Source organism: Chiloscyllium punctatum, chromosome 21 (genome assembly GCF_047496795.1).
Source record: "Chiloscyllium punctatum isolate Juve2018m chromosome 21, sChiPun1.3, whole genome shotgun sequence".
Taxonomy (NCBI): domain Eukaryota; kingdom Metazoa; phylum Chordata; class Chondrichthyes; order Orectolobiformes; family Hemiscylliidae; genus Chiloscyllium; species Chiloscyllium punctatum.
In genome coordinates, this window is record NC_092759.1 from 9,020,951 (window position 1) to 9,038,166 (window position 17,216).

Genomic DNA, 17,216 nt, shown 5'->3' on the forward strand with positions numbered 1-17,216 from the left:
AACGATAGTATCATGGACAGTTCAGCTTTATTGGGGTGGGAACAGCATAGGAAGGAAGGGTCCATCAATAGTGATAGGGGATTCCACAGTCGGGGAGTGATTCAGGCATTCCTGCAGCTGTCAGCACGACACCATGTTACCTTTCAATACCAAGGTAAAGAATGTTACAGTATGGCTGCAGGAGCCTCTTCTGGCGGAGGCTATCTCAGCAACTGTGGTCCATCATGGATCTGTGTAGGAATGGAACAAGCAGCTAGCAAGGAGACTGAAAGGTGAGCTCTCTCAGTTGAAAAGTGTACAGCATGGGAATTTAGTAATAAATGTTGCATATATAAAACACAAGGAGTATAGTGAATAAAGCAGATAAGCTGAGGCACACGTCGCAGTGTGATGCTGTTGCTAAAATGGAAACGTCTTAAAGCAGGTTAGGAAGAAAATTGTTCGTCTATTGAAGTTTCAGGGCAGTGGATGTTGGGTCATTGAACATATTCAAGGCTGAGTTTGAGAAATTTTTCATTCATAAGGAAGTCAGGGGGTGGGGGAAGTCTGGGTGTGCGCGTGGCAGGCAGAGAGGAAAATAGAGAATGAAGGCCACAGCCACATCAGACATATCTTACTGAGTGGCCCAAGCAGAATCAATGACTCATTGCTGCACCTATGTTCCTATAAAGGAGGATCAAAGTCACGATACAATTACAACATTTACAACATGGATATATGAGCAAGAAGAGTTGAGGAGAATATGGGTCAAAAGCTGGCAAATGGGACTATGTCAAATTGGGATGGTTGGTTGTCACGGATGAGTTGGATGAAGGATGTGATTCCCTGCTGTATGATTCCATGACTGAAGGGATCAGAATTTGATAATTGAAGCATTGCTGTGCTGGGAGCTAAGACAGGTTGCAGTTGCTGAACAAAGCTAATCTCTGTTGATCTCTTCCAAGTATCCCATCCACAATGATGTTACTGAAACATTAGCCTGACATCACGCAACACCAGCTGATAATTGGTTGCAGGCACATCATGTTGAGTTTGTCAGTGTGTGAAGATAAGTCAAATTTTATTGCACTTCCTGTAATTTTCAATTCAAAATGTTCTATGCTCCCACAAATTTTAAGAACAGTATATTTTTTGGGGGAAAAGGGGCTGTACTTACATTGACAATCGAATTTACACAATTGACTGCATAGAAATTAGCAAGATTTGAGCTCATGTTTCTGTCACATAACAGTCTCCTCCTATCCCCATTTCCCACCAGTAGCACAATACTTCTTCCCTTTATCCAGTTTCAATACATCAACACTATTCCCTGTGGGAGTGAGGCCCACGTTTCTCCTGATCCTCTTGGTGAAAACATTCCTCCTGAATTCCCTTTGGGATTTAGTAGCAGCCGACCAATATTGAGGGCTCGAATTCTGGCTTCCACCACAAATGGAAACATCCTCTCTATGCCCAGCCTATCAAACCCCTTCATCATTCTAAAGACCCCCATCAGGTCACCCCTCAGTCTTCTCCTCCAGAAAAAGAGTGCCAGTCAGTTCAATCTCTTGTGTCAGGTAGAACTTCATATTTCTACCAACGTCTACATTGCTTCTTCCAGTATGGAAATTAAAACAGTGCCCAGTGTTGTCTAACACCAAGCTGTTGGACACAGCTCAGGAAATTTGGTATTGATTCTCAATTGAGACCAGTTCAGCAAGGCTGAGGACAACTCCCAAGCTCCTTCTACATTGGACAAGTTAATCTTAGATAGATTAATCACAGTGTGGAAAAAACAGGCCCACACCGAGCCACCGAAGCGCAACCCACCCAGACCCATTGCCCTACATTTACCCCTTCACCTAACACTATGGGCAATTTAGCATGGCCAATTCACCTAATCTGCACATTTTTGGACTGTGGGAGGAAACTGGAGCACCCGGAGGAAACCCACGCAGACACGGGAAGAATGTGCAAACTCCACACAGTCAGTCTTTGAGGCGAATATTGAACCCGGGTCTTTGGTGCTGTGAGGCAGCAGTGCTAACCACTGTGCCGCGCACAATCTATTTACCAGCAGATCCTCAATTGGCGTGATAAGTGCCATTTACTTCGTCACTGGCTGTCTGTACACAACTCTGCCATTCACACTGACTGTAAGCACAGGGACACTATGTTCATTCTGAAGATACATATTTAATTTCTACAATTCATTCCAAGCAGCGGAACAACGGAGCAGATTTCAAAACTTTTCTCGGTAGAAAAACAGAGATTTTGTTAGAAGTTATACAGCTAATGTTTCCAAACAGCCTGCTTTCTAAAGGGAGATCATGGCCGAGTATCACTGGACTTTTAATCCAGAGACCAGCTGGGGACCCAGGTTCAAATCACACTACAGATGGTGGACGTTGAATTCAATAAATATCTGGAACTAAGAATCTAATGGTGACCATCAAATCATTGCTGGGAAAACCCATCCAGTTCACAATGTCCTTTAGGGAAGGAAACTGCCATCCTTACCTGATCTGGAGTACATGTGTCTCCAGACTCTCAGCAACGTCACTGACTCTTGACTGGCCTCTGGGCAATTAGGCAACAAATGGTGGCCCAGCCAGTGATGCCACTCATCCCATGAACGAGTTTAAAAAAAAAATTGTAGGTGCAGGTCTCTTTGAAAAATACAGGAAAAGTGCATGGGTAAGAGCAAAGCCAGGTAGGTGGGGGGGCCAAATCGCAGACAGATCGCTGAAAATGCAGTTGGACAGATGATGGACCAAATAATCACTTTCGCATTGCAGAATAGGGCGACAGGATCTAACCAGTCACAGGTTCTTACACTCTGAATCTCTCAGCTCACCAAATCAGCACCACAATCGCTACTTTGATCAGAGAATCCCTACAGTGTAGAAACAGGCCAGTTGGCCCAATAAGTCCACACCGACCATCCGAACAGAAACCCACCGAGACTCATTCCCCAACCCCTATTGCTCTACATTTTCCCCTGACTAATGCACCTAACCTACACTATGGGGAAATTTGGCACGGCCAATCCACCCTAACCTACACATCTTTGGATTGTGGGAGGAAACTAAGCACCCAGAGAAAACCCACACAGACACAAGGAGAATGTGCAAACTCCACACAGACAGGCAACTGAGGCTGGAATCAAACCCAGGTCCCTGGCACTGGGAGGCAGCAACGCCAATCACTGAGCCACTGTGCCTCCCCCACGTTCAAAAAGGCAGCTCACCATCACCAGCCCGAAGTCGTGGTCCACGTTGGCACCAATGACATAGGTAGGAGGAGGGCTGAGGGTGTTAGGCAGGCTTTCAGGGAGCTAGGTTGGAAGCTCAGAATTAGAACGAACAGAGTTATTGTCTCTGGTTTGTTACCCGTGCCACGTGATAGAGTGTCAAGGAATAGGGAGAGAGAACAGTTAAATGCGTGGCTATAGGGATGGTGCAGGAGGGAGGGATTCCGGTATTTGGATAACTGGGCTTCTTTCTGGGGAAGGTGGGACCTCTATAAACAGGATGGTCTACACCTGAACCTGAGGGGCACCAGTATCCTTGGCGGGAGGTTTGCTATTGCTCTTGGGGGGGGGGGGGGGGTTTAAACTAACTCTGCAGGGGCGTGGGAACCTAGACTGTAGCTTTAGGGTGCAGGACCTGGAGTGTAGGGAGGTTAGGAACATGGCATCAAACTCAAAGGAGGGTGCCTGTAAACAGGAAAGTGGCTTGAAGTGTGTATACTTCAATGCAAGAAGTATACGAAATAAGGTAGGTGAACTTGCAGCGTGGGTTGGTATCTGGGATTTCGATGTTGTGGCTATTGCGGAGACATGGGTAGAACAGGGACAGGATTGGCTGTTGCAGGTTCCAGGGTTTAAATGTTTTAGTAGGGTCAGAGATGGGGGTAAAAGAGGTGGAGGTGTGGCATTGCTTGTCAAAGATAGTATTACAGCGGTGGAAAGGACGATGGATGAAGACTCGCCATCTGAGGTAGTTTGGGCTGAGGTTAGGAATAGGAAAGGTGAGGTCACCCTGTTAGGAGTTTTCTACAGGCCTCCTAATAGTCCTAGAATTGTTGAAGAAAGGATTGTGAAGATGATTCAGGAGAAGAGTGAAAGTAATAGGGTGGTTGTTATGGGGGACTTTAACTTTCCTGATATTGACTGGGAAAGCTATAGCTCGAGTTCGTTAGATGGGTCAGTGTTTGTCCAATGTGTGCAGGAGGGTTTCCGGACACAATATGTAGATAGGCCAACAAGAGGTGAGGCCATACTGGATTTGGTTCTGGGTAACGAACCAGGCCAGGTGTTAGAATTAGAGGTAGGTGAGCACTTTGGGGACAGTGACCACAATTCGGTGACTTTTACTTTAGTGATGGAGAGGGATAAGTGTGCATTGCAGGGTAAGAGTTATAGCTGGGGGCAGGGAAATTATGATGCGGTGAGGCATGACTTAGGATGCGTGCCTTGGAAAGGTAGGCTTCAAGGCAAGGGCGCAATTGATATGTGGAGCTTGTTCAAGGAGCAACTATTGAGTGTCCTTGATAAGTATGTACCTATCAGGCAGGGAGGAAAGGGTCGTGTGAGGGAGCCGTGGTTTAATAAGGAATTGGAATCCCTTGTTAAAGGGAAGAGGGCGACCGATGTAAAGATGAGGCATGAAGGTTCAATTGGGGCGATTGAGAGTTATAAGGTAGCCAGGAAGGATCTAAAGAGAGAGCTAAGAGCAGCAAGGAGGGGACATGAAAAGTCCTTAGTTGGTAGGATTAGGGAAAACCCAAAGGCTTTCTATAGGTATGTCAGGAATAAAAGAATGACTAGGGTAGGAATAGGTCCAGTCAAGGATAGTAGTGGGAAGTTGCGTGTGGAGGCTGAAGAGATTGAGGAGACACTGAATGAATACTTTTTGTCAGCACTCACTCAGGAACAGGACATTGTTGCCAATGTGAATACTGAGTCACAATTAAGTAGAATGGATGGCTTTGAGGTATATAGGGAAGAGGTGTTGGAAATTCTGGGAAGGGTGAAAATAGATAAGCCCCCTGGGCCTGATGGCATTTATCCTAGGATTCTCTGGGAAGCAAGGGAGGAGATTGCAGAGCCATTGGCCTTGATTTTTATGTCCTCGTTGTCTACAGAAGACTGGAGGATAGCAAATGTGGTTCCCTTGTTCAAGAAGGGGAATAGGGATAACCCTAGTAACTATAGGCCAGTGAGTCTCACTTCTGTTGTGGGCAAAGTCTTAGAGAGAATTGTAAGGGATAGGATTTATGAACATCTGGATAGGAATAATGTGATCAGGATAGTCAGCATGGTTTTGTGAATTCTTTGAGAAGGTGACTAAGGAGATGGACGAGGGGAAAGCGGTAGATGTGGTATATATGGATTTTAGTAAGGCTTTTGATAAGGTTCCCCATGGTAGGCTACTGCAAAAAATACGGAGGTATGGCATTGAGGGTGAGTTGGAGGCTTGGATTAGGAATTGGCTGGCTGGAAGACGACAGAGGGTAGTAGTTGATGGTAAAGGTTCATCTTGGAGTGCATTTACTAGCGGTGTTCCGCAAGGATCTGTTTTGGGACCATTGCTGTTTGTCATTTTTATCAATGACCTGGAGGAGGGGTTAGAAGGTTGGGTGAGCAAGTTTGCGGATGATACAAAAGTCGGAGGAGTTGTTGACAGTGAGGAAGGTTACAGCAGGGTATAGATAAGCTGCAGAGCTGGGCAGAAAGGTGGCAAATGGAGTTCAATGTAGCTAAGTGTGAGGTGATTCACTTTGGTAAGAGTAACAAAAAGATGGGGTACTGGGCTAATGGTCGGATACTTGGTAGTGTGGATGAGCAGAGGGATCTTGGTGTCCATGTACACAGATCTCTGAAAGTTGCCACCCAGGTAAATAGTGCAGTGAAGAAGGCATATGGCGTACTGGCTTTTATTGGTAGAGGAATTGAGTTCCGGAGTCCTGAGGTCATGTTGCAGTTGTATAAGACTCTGGTGCGGCCTTATCTGGAGTATTGTGTGCAGGTTTGGTCGCCATACTATAGGAAGGATGTGGAGGCACTGGAACGGGTGCAGAGGAGGTTTACCAGGATGTTGCCTGGCATGGTAGGAAGATCCTATGAGGAAAGGCTGAGGCACTTGGGGTTGTTTTCATTGGAGAAAAGAAGGTTTAGGGGTGACTTGTTAGAGGTGTACAAGATGATTAGGGGTTTAGATAGGGTTGACCGTGAGAACCTTTTTCCACGTATGGTGTCAGCTATTACGAGGGGGCATAGCTTTAAATTAAGGGGTGGTAGATATAGGACTGATGTTGGGGGTAGGTTCTTTACTCAGTGAGTCGTGAGTTCATGGAATGCCCTGCCAGTAGCAGTGGTGGACTCTCCCTCTTTATGGGTATTTAAGCGGGCATTGGATAGGTATATGGAGGATAGTGGGTTAGTGTAGGTTAGGTGGGCTTTGATTGGCGCAACATCGAGGGCCGAAGGGCCTGTACTGCGCTGTATTCTTCTATGTTCTATGTTCTATCGTGCCAAGGGCAACTGGGAACAGACAATAAATGTTTGAAACATATCGTGAATGAATAAAAGAAAAATACCTGGATTGGAAACTGGTGAGTGACAGTCTTAAGGAATAATTGTTTTAGTTTTAAATTAGTAATTAAGTAAACATTAGTCTTTGTGTTACAAGAAGCTTCATTGCAGCCTTAATGCAGGAGTATACAAGCCCTGGTAGCGTCCATACCTCTGTTTCAAGAGGCCCAGGTTCAAATCCCACCTGCTCCAGTATATTTTGGGAAGCCCAGAGCCCTCCGTGGTCTGCCACGTGCTGCGGTGTCGTTCAGAGAGTGAACAGGGATTTGGAGGGTGGGGCTTTCTTCTTCCACTGCATTTTTAACTTGCTACTGTTGGTCTTTCCAAGGAAGGAGCTGATTCGTGACTACTGGTAAAGTTATTCTTGTTTTAAATCTGGTACAATTACATAGTTACAGGTACAGTCTTGTAATTAAGACGACTAAAATCACTGATTGAGGGAGAGATGCTTCGAGGCGAGCAGAATCCTGCCGTGTTAGAAGTTTCCTGCACACATTTCTCCAACTTGCTTAAATACATCCATTTCCTCCATGTGGTCGTCGGGACCAAGAGGGAAACGCCCATGAGCGCAAGAGTCAACAGATGAGCGAGTGTGCTTCACGGTCAGAGATGTTGTATTTCCATTGAAAATCTGGACTAAGATATGTCCCTCTCACCCATCTACCATCTCAGTTTGATGAAAAAGCTTAGGACTGAATGAAGAGTAGGAACAGACTCCTTGCTGATGTCCTGATCAATACTTACTCCTCTACTGATGTTTAGTAAGCCATGTCATTACCCAGTCACTTGTCTGATGGTGGGATTTTGCTGTCCAACTTGACTGCACTTTAGAACTCACTCCACTGGTTATGCAGCCCCTCACACAACACTAAGCTGACACAAGAGCAATCTGATATCACAGTCTGTCAGTCAGCTGGGGAACGGGGTTACCAGCAAGGTGGGGGGGGGGGGGGGGAGGCTGATGAAAACCCAGCAATCTCCCGAGAGCACTAGTAAAGACCAGATCAGATGCACTAATCTTGCTGACAGGTCCCTTTCATCTCAAAACAGAGAAAGACAAAAGCAGGGAGATGCAGATTCAGGGAGATGCAGATTAAGGGGATGCAGCACAGGAGGAGCAGAGGGTTTATGACTATCCTTTAGGGAAGGGAATCTGCTGACCTTACCCAGTCTGGGCCTTGATGCAACTCCACAGCCACAGTGATGTACCTGAATCTTAACAGCCCTTTGAAATGGTTCAGCAAACCCTTCAGTCCGAGGGTAATAAGGGATGGACAATAAACACCCACATACTCAGGGAGAAGAGGACTGCAGAGGATTCCAACAGGGAGGCAAAGAAAGAACCCAAATTATTAGTTACTTGCAGCTTCGACCTGGTACATCAAGACAACCACTCCAGCAACATTGGCACGGGTTTTACGGTGGAAAGGGCATCAGCATTCAACCAGATAAGGCGACACAGACAGCCCACGGCCTTGCTCGGCTAGGGCTTCATTGATCACTACAAGCTAAAATCTAACACCCCCCGACTTAGTCTTTGTTTAAACACAGGATCTAAATTGAGATAATTTACTTGACACAAATCTGTCACCATTTGTCCGCAGAAGCAATGGCAAATGTTTCACTGTTCACAGCGGCATCTGTCCTGAACGTGGTCCTCTTTCACACAAGCTGAGAAACGTTGTGGGTAAGCCATGTGAGGGGTGGGGTTGGACTAAGTGAACCTTCTCAAGCCGATCTTACTGGTGGTAATAACGCTGTCCCTGACTGTGCTGAAGGTAGGCGTGTCGGGGAGCAGGCTGACCTGTCGTTTGGAATCCAGCCTGGCAAAGACACAAGACAACAGCTCAGTCAGTCAGAAACAGTTGTGTAAGAAAGAAGAAAACACATCAACAGATTGAGACCCACCAATCCCTGCCAGTGCCAGTCTAATGAAACTCTGCTAATCTGAAAATTAACTGCTCTCTCATGAAATGTATACAGTAAAGCTTTCTCTACTTTTTTAAACTGAAATTAAACTGGAGAAAAAGCTCCCTGGACACTCTCCATCAAAAACTCCAAGGCAGAGATAACACTGGGTTAGGTGCAGAGTAAAGGGGAGGTAATGCATTTTACAAGGTCATGTACAGGTGGAAATTATACAGTGAATGGTAGAAACCTTAAGAGTATTGATACGCAGACGGACCTGGTACACAGGTAGTTAAAAAAAAAGCTTATGGCACGCTTGCTTCGATTGGAAGGGGCACTGAGTGTAAGGATGGACAAGTTATGCTTCAGGGGAAAGTGAGGATTGCAGATGCTGGAGATCAGAGTCGGGTGTGTTGCTGGAAAAACACAGCAGGTCAAGCAGCATCCGAGGAGCAGGGGAACTGACATTTTGGGCAAGAGCCCTTAATCAGGAATAGGCTTGTGCTCCAGCTTTATAAAACTTCAGTTAGGTCACACTTGGAATATTGTATACAGTTCTGGTCACCACACCACCAGAAGGATAGCGATGCTTTGGAGAGGGTACAGAAAAGGTTTAGATTAGATTAGATTACTTACAGTGTGGAAACAGGCCCTTCGGCCCAACAAGTCCACACCGCCCCACCGAAGCGCAACCCACCCATATCCCCTACATTTACCCCTTACCTAACACTACAGGCAATTTAGCATGGCCAATTCACCTGACCTGCACATTTTTGGACTGTGGGAGGAAACCGGAGCACCCGGAGGAAACCCACGCAGACACGGGGAGAATGTGCAAACTCCACACAGTCAGTCGCTTAGCAGGAAGTCGCCTGGCTTGGGGGATTTTAGCGATAAAGGAAGGTTGGATAAACTGGGTTTGTCTTCACTGGAATGCAGGAGATTGAGGGGCGACCTGATAGAAATTCATAAGATTATGAATGGCATGGATAGAGTGGAAAGTTTGAGTCAAATACAAGGGGACACAGGTTCAAGATGCAAGTGGTGGCGGTTTGGGGGGAATGGGGTGAGGAGGAGGAGTTTAAAAGATATGTACAAGGTAAGATTTTTCACACAAAGAGTAGAGTGTGCCTGTAACGATCTGCCAGAGGTGGTGCTGGAAACAGACACACCAATTGTATTCAAGGAGCACCTGGACAAATACATAAATAGGAAGGGAATACGGAGTTACAGATTCTGTAAGTAAAGACAGTTTACTTATAGAAGGGCAAAATATGTCAGCACAGGCTTGGAGGGCCAAATGGCCTGTCCCTGTGCTGTATTGTTCTTTGTTGTTAAAGCCCCCTCTCGCCTTTTAAACAGAAAGTAAATGTCAGTGTCTCCAATCAACACGCCTCGGACAGGACAGCACGGGTTAAATAAAGTCGTGCTCCCTCGTCACCTAGCCTCAGCTGAGCTCAGGGCTCGTTGCACCAGTTCCCTGTTCATGCAACTGTTGAATGCAACCTGTCCAACAAACAAGAGAGAACTGGCCAATAAACCCAGCCTCTGTTTTAAGAAAAACACACAAATTCACTCACCGATGGTCAGATACTCACCGGCAGGGTCTGCTGAGGTGGGGTCCCATGTGGGAAGGCCCCAGGTGATGCTGGTCTCTGTGGATGGACATAGGTCAGCCCAGCCTGAGGGACAGGAGAAAACAGCCTCATTAAAATGGCAGCACTGAACCCTCATTCACGCTGTCATTACCTATTCCTGCTTTGCGGGAAGCTGTTAGCATTAATAGAGGATGGTTCACAGTGGCTCAAGGGAGAAGTAAGATTCTGACCCTACCCCCATCTCTCGGAAGCTTAGAGGTTTGGCCCAGCTTCAGCATAAATTCCGCAATCTTCTTGTTCACATTGAACGCACTGCACTGCTGGTCAAAGTGGGTATGGTATTGCTTTCCCATCTTCCCAGTGTCAGATTAGCCAGAAAACTTAGAACATAGAACAATACAGCATAGAACAGGCCCTTCGGCCCACGATGTTGTGCCGAACTTCTATCCTAGATTAAGCACCCATCCATGTACCTATCCAAATGCCGCTTAAAGGTCTGACTCTACCACTCCCACGGGCAGCGCATTCCATGCCCCCACCACTCTTCAGCCTTATTCCCCAGAAGCGGCTTTGAATCTGAGCTGAGGAACGGAAAGGAGATGGCCCAATGATGACTGAGGGTAGGTTTAACAGTTACGAAAGAACTGGGATGTTACCTCTGCTTCCTGATCCACTCTTCCCTCCAGCTAAATGCACTCACCAGAGAGGTCAAACTTTCCTCGTCCTGTTGCGGGGCTGGCCGGAGCTCTCCAGGACAGGGAAAGGATGCAATCAAGAGAATGGTCCCTTGATGGCCATAGACCTCACCTGCCCTCCATTCCTCCCTCCTTGGCCAAGCCAGGAATTGGGAGAGTAAAGCAGCGAATTTTGGAAAGAAAAGGTGGAGGTCAGAAAGAGAAGACCCAAGGGTTGACCTGATCGAGGTCTTTAAAATGAAGAAGATAGTTAAGTAGGGTAGACGCAGAAAACTTGTTTACACTTACACGGAAGATAGAACATGCTGTCCCGGAAGGCGCTCAACCTCAGTCAGACCGTAATAAATCTGAACAGGAATTCAAGAGAAAGATCTTCACCCAGATAGTGGGGAAATGTGGAGCTTGCTCCCATAGACAACAGTTGAGGGGAACAGTATTGTCATGCTGAGGGTGAGCAAACATGAGGGAGAAAGAAGATAGGCTGGAAAGGGGAAGTTGAAGAGGGGTTTAGGAAGTTCACAGAGAGAAGAAACACCTGAGCAGAAGGGCCAAAAGGCCTGTGTCTGTGCTGTTAATGTTATAGGCTTTAAAAAAACACTGGGTTTCAATGCTTTGGCCATTGTATCTCAACTATGAATTTCAACAGGAGACCAATCTCTTTCTCAGATGGTCTGTGATCAGTTTTAAAACATTCCAGAACCCTTGGCCAGCCTTGGTAAAGGTTGCTCTTTATGAGTGCCCTTGAGATTTGGAGGAGAGGGGCTGGCGGAGTGGGCCACAAGGGGACCTTTCTTTGTCTTACTTGCTCTGGGCAAGGGTCAGCTGACTTAGGAGATGTTGGGACAGAGGACCTGCAAACACATAGGGTACGGACTTAACAAGAAAAGTCAAAACATTCACCTTTGATACACAAAAGGCCATTCAAACCTTTCTGACGACATCATGCAGAAGCTTAGTGCCTCAAATCTCTCAGGGCATCATCCCTCTCCTGCAGACATATGAGCATCCAATCCTCTGAAATTTAACCTTGTTTTATCCTCTTGCCATCAGATGAGGTTTGCACTTTCTGAGTAAGAATGAACCCCACAGCAATCACCAGAAATAGCAGCATTCCATGCCTGTGCTTAGCTGGACACTCACTCCACACATATACGTACAGCACAGGAACAGACCCTTTGGCCTACAACCTTGTGCCAAATTAAACTAAATCACTTCTGCCTGCCCTTGGTCCATAGAGTCACAGAGATGTACAACACGGAAACACACCCTTCGGTCTAACCCGTCCATGCCGACCAGATATCCCAACCCAATCTAGTCCCACCTACCAGCACCCGACCCATATCCCTCTAAACCCTTCCTATTCATATACCCATCCAAATGCCTTTTAAATGTTGCAATTATCTTGCATATTCACATGCTTAACTAAAAGACTTGTATCTACCTCCATCACCACCCATGCCAGACACCTACTACTCTGTAAAAAACAAACTTGCCCTTCACATCTGCTTTGAACTTTCCCCTTCTCATCTTAAAGATGCATTCTGCCCAGTATCAGACATTTCAAAACTGAAAGAACTGCAGACGCCATAGAGCAGAAACAAAAACAGCAATTTCTGGAAAAGCTCAGCAGGTTTAGCAGCATCTGTGGAGAGAAACCAGAGTTAACCTTTGAGGTCTGAGGAAGGGTCGTCGGACCCTAAGCATTAACTCCAATTTCTCTCCACAGATGCTGCTCGACCTGCTGAGCTTTTCCAGAAATTGCTGTTTTTGTTACTAACCAAACCTCCTATATTCACTTTATTTTATATCAATGACAAAAATCCGTGGACCCAGCACCAATCCTTGCGCCACACCACCGGACACAGGCCGCCACTCTGAAAAGCAACACTCCACTATCACACGTGGTCTCTTACCTTCAAGTCAATGTTATTCAAATGGTCAGTTCTCCCTGTATTCATTGTGATCTAACCTTGCTAACCAGTCTACTGGATGGAATATTGTCAAATGTCTTTCTGAAGTCCATATAGATAACATATACCACTCTGCCCTCATCGATCCTCTTAAGTCACTTCCTCAAAAACTCAAATTAGTGAGGCACAATCTCCCACACACAAAGTCATGTTGACTAACCCCACTCAGTCCCTGCCTTTCCAAATACATGTCAATCCCGTCCCTCAGAATCTCCTCCAACAACCTGCCCATCACTGATGTCACGCTCACTAGTCCATAGTTCTCTGGCTTTCCCTTACCACCTTACTTCAATAATGGCACCAGTCTTCTGGCACCTTACGCACGGCTATCAATCATACAAGTCAGTCAGCAAGGGGGTCCAGCAATCACTTCCCTAGCTTCCAACAAAACTCTCGGGTACACCTGATTTGGTCCCAGGAATTTATCCACCTTTCATTAGGGAGAAGAAGGTTGAGAGGTGGCTTAATTGAGACATATAAGATAATCAGAGGGTTAGACAAGGTGGACAGTGAGAGTCTTTTTCCTCAGACAATGATGGCTAGCACAAGTAGGCATAGCTTTAAATTGAGGGTTGATAAATATTGGACAGATGCCAGAGGTAGTTTCTTTACTCAGAGTAGTAGGGGTGTGAAATGGCCTGCCTGCAAATAGTAGCAAACGCACCAACTTTAAGGGCATTTCAATGGTCATTGGATAGACATACGGATGAGAATGGAATAATGTAGGATATGTGGGCTTCAGGTTGGTTCCACAGGTCGATGCAACATCCAGGGCCGAAGGGCCTGTACTGAGCTGGAATGTTCTATGTTCTAAACCATTTTAAGACGTCGAGCACTTCCTCTGCAAAATGGATACTTTTCAAGATATGGCTATTTATTTCCCCACATTGTCTAGCTTCCACATCCTTCTCCACAGCAATTACTGATGCAAAATACTCATTTAGTATCTCATTCATCTCTTATCCTTATTCAAGTTGGCTTACCCACCAGAAGTGTAAATCATTTTCCTGATCCTGGGTTACTGTCACAGCCTTGCCCAAATCTACCTAAGCACTGGGATCAACTGAGATTCCAGCAAAGCCTGTGAAATTATCTACTCAGAGCACTTCTCTCACACCCGGGCAATAGTTGCTGTCTTTACACAAAGGACAATAGAGGCAAGACCAGACAATGACTGCAAATGGTCAGTCAATATCGCAGCAAGGATGAAAGTTAAAAACGTAGAGCTGGGACTAAAACAGTCATGGATTCCTATCATAGGGGTGACAGACATAGGATGCTTGGCTCCAATTCGGATCGGGCACACCAGACTGAATGGAAGGAGTTTTGGTCCATTGGGATGGCCCACAATGGGGGCAACCAGGAAGGGGTTTGATATGTTGGGATTGTGTACAATGGGAGTAAACGGGAAGAGGTTTGGTCCTTTGGGATTCTGATGGACAGGTAGTTTGCCCCAAGGAACTCAAGTTGAATTGCTTGTTTGAACCCGACTGGTTGAGAACATTGGAGTGAGAATGCAGCCAACAGGACTACGTACTGAATCAGTGAATCCAGACTGTTGGTTTGCATGTTCCAGCTGTTTCTGCAATGGAATCGCCGTACTCGGGGGAATGAAGCCTGTAATGAAAACAAAGGGAGATATAGATGAGAACCTGGAAAAACGATCAACAAGTGGAAAGGTCATCACTCCCTAACTGCGCTTAAAGATCAGCAAGGGTCAAACCAACCAGATAAACAGTACCCTCAGTTCTTTTAACTGAGCAAGGGGCTCGATTAATCACCCTAATTTTCTTGGTATGTTCACACATGTGCACACACATTTAAAATGTAGTCAGTGATGCAGTGCCAGAAATGCAGCAGCTCGACACTACAAACGCCAACATGACAAATAGCCAAAGAATTGATAGTGATGTGAATTGCTAAGATAGATATTGCCCAAGATGTCTGAGAAAGCTCCTTCAGGTGCTTTTCTTTGCTCACAAAAGAGGGCAAATGTGGAGTTTCAAATGAAATCGTGCTGCACTCCCTCACAATCTGGACTTGGTGGATTATGTGCGCAAGTCTCTGCGACAGATTCTGAACAGCGTCCCTATGTTCTACAGTTACCAGGCTGAATTTTGATTCCCCCACTTGGTCAAATATCTAGCAGTCAAGAGCCGCTACTGCCATCACCTCATGCCAATAGGGAAGGCACCAGAAATACTCAAAAGGTTCACATGAGCTTCGGGCCTTCTCCCAATCAGCCATCCTTACCTTGCTGAGGTGTAAAGTGCCCGTGGACAGCATAGGCTGTTTGCTGATGTGGGAGGTATGCAGACATTGCCTGGAAAGCAGATGGACCTGGTAAAAGAACACAAGAGAATCATTAATAACAACTTGCATTCAGAGCACGTTTAACACAGATACACACCTCAGAGGATTATTTAGCAAATAAAATCCAATGCTTAATCACAAGGAGTCATTAGAACATTAACTTCATGAAAAATGCATTATCAAGGAAGAGTAGTTGAAGGAGAAAATTCCAAAGCTGAGTGCTTTATTCCATAAAAGCCAGGAGGTAAGGAGTAAAACTGGAGTCAATGTTCCCACAATTTTAATTTATTTACAGGTTGATACATTTCAAGCATACATCTTCAAAAGCAGCAACCCGAATTTAGTGCTGCCCAATTCATGTCTGTAATAAACACATAATGAAAGTTTCTGGCTCAGGTAACTGAAGATCTCCCAATTAAAACCCATTTAGACATTTTCTTAATCCACCCAATGACCACGATAGTCTTCCATCAGTCTACAGAACAAATTCACTCTGGGTTCTGGTGTCTGAGCTGATGGGGACACTCCTAGATTCAACGTGGACTCACCTCGAAGCTGCTGGCTGCTGGCATAGGTGACAGCCTGGCCTGGACCATAAGGTGCTCCATGTTGGGGCTGGCTCACTGGGTAACTGCTATGTCCTGGTTGACCAGACTGGTACTGAGCATGGTCTGGCTGAGCAGCTGTGAATCCAGCCTGTGCAGTGAATGCACGACTCTGTGAACAAAATGGAAGAGACATTGAGAGGTGGCTCCCGGGCAGATGGAGAGAGAAATCTGGGTGGAGGTCTAGAATAATCTGGTATGGGGTGTGGAATAGGAGATAGGAGAGAGACAGCCAAGGAAGGGCACAAATGAGACAGAGGACATGCACCTGGGATGTCAATAGGGAGAGTGTGGTCGAGGCCCTAGAAAGCAAATGAGAGCAACTAAGGGTGAAAGGGACTGCTCAAGGTAAGGGAAGCAGAATACACGGCGAATACGAGAAGAATACGAGATACACGGCGAGACAGCAATACACCAACAAAGGAAGCGACATAGAGGAGAGAGATGATGGGACAGAAGAGAGGAAATAAGGGTTATGGTTGGGTTCGGGTTCCTTTTCCAATTCAGTTCTTATTATATCAAGGTGCTGACTAGGTACCTGACTTGATGAAGAACAGCCTGTTTCCCACACAAATTCAACACATGAAAGATTACTGAGTAGGACAGAGAGCACGTTGCAGAGGCCATGTTAGAACATTGGGCTAATATTCTGTGAATCTCCCTCTGGTAGATGGTGAAATGTGACTTCAAAAAAATACCTAGGGTAAAAAGCTATCCTCGACCGTTGTCAATTTCAATAAAAAGAATTTGGTTCTCTAATCCACTTCAGTGAAGGAAATCTGCATTGTACACGGTCCGACTCCAGTCGCACAGCAATGTGACTGACTCTTAACTGTCCTCTGTACAATTAGAGATAAGCAAGAAATGCTACACCCATATTCCATTAACAATAACAAAAAAAGTGGCCTGATAAGAAAAGGCTGTTGGATAAAGAAGGGTAGTAACAGAAGCCTGGATGGAATCATTTACAGTTACAGAGTACTTTTTGCTTCCTCAAAAAACCCCAAACTCTTCAGATCCAATAATTTGCCATTGAGATGGAACAAAGAACAGACAGAACAGGACCACCAGCCCTGTACTGATTATTGTGCCCGAACCAAACTAAAAAACAAACCTTTTGCCCTTATTCGGTCCGTGTCCCTCTATTCCCAGCCTATTCACGTAACCATCGAGATGCTTCTTCAATGTCACCAATGTGCCTGCTTCCACCACCTCTTCTGGCCGTGTGCTCCCGGCTCCTCCCACTAAACGTCCCTCACACATCTCCCTTCAACTCTGCTCCTCTTACCTAGAAGAAAGTGAGGACTGCAGATGCTGGAGATCAGAGCTGAAAATGTGTTACTGGAAAAGCACAGCAGGTCAGGCAGCATCCAAGGAGCAGGAGAATTGACGTTTCGGGCATGAGCCCTTCTTCAGGAATGAGGGAGGAAGAGATCTTCTTCAAGGAAGGCATCCTTGGAAGAGGAGGGAGGAAGAAGGGCTCATGCCTGAAACGTCGATACTCCTGCTCCTTGGATGCTACCTGACCTGCTGCGCTTTTCCAGCAACAC

The 17,216-nt window shown here is 45.9% G+C and overlaps 1 protein-coding gene across 1 annotated transcript in view; it reads right to left on the reverse strand.

Annotated features, from left to right (window-relative positions):
- Positions 1 to 2,155: 2,155 nt before the first annotated feature.
- gps2 (G protein pathway suppressor 2) overlaps positions 2,156 to 17,216 on the reverse strand; it is a 43,041-nt gene continuing 27,980 nt past the window's right edge. Inside the window, exons 7-11 of the mRNA XM_072591511.1 lie at positions 15,610 to 15,778; positions 15,002 to 15,088; positions 14,286 to 14,365; positions 10,084 to 10,167; positions 2,156 to 8,400 (exon numbers count right to left, since the gene is read on the reverse strand). Of these exons, the coding sequence (XP_072447612.1) occupies positions 8,317 to 8,400; positions 10,084 to 10,167; positions 14,286 to 14,365; positions 15,002 to 15,088; positions 15,610 to 15,778 (504 nt within the window). The 3' untranslated portion in view covers positions 2,156 to 8,316. The remainder of the gene's footprint in view (positions 8,401 to 10,083; positions 10,168 to 14,285; positions 14,366 to 15,001; positions 15,089 to 15,609; positions 15,779 to 17,216) is intronic.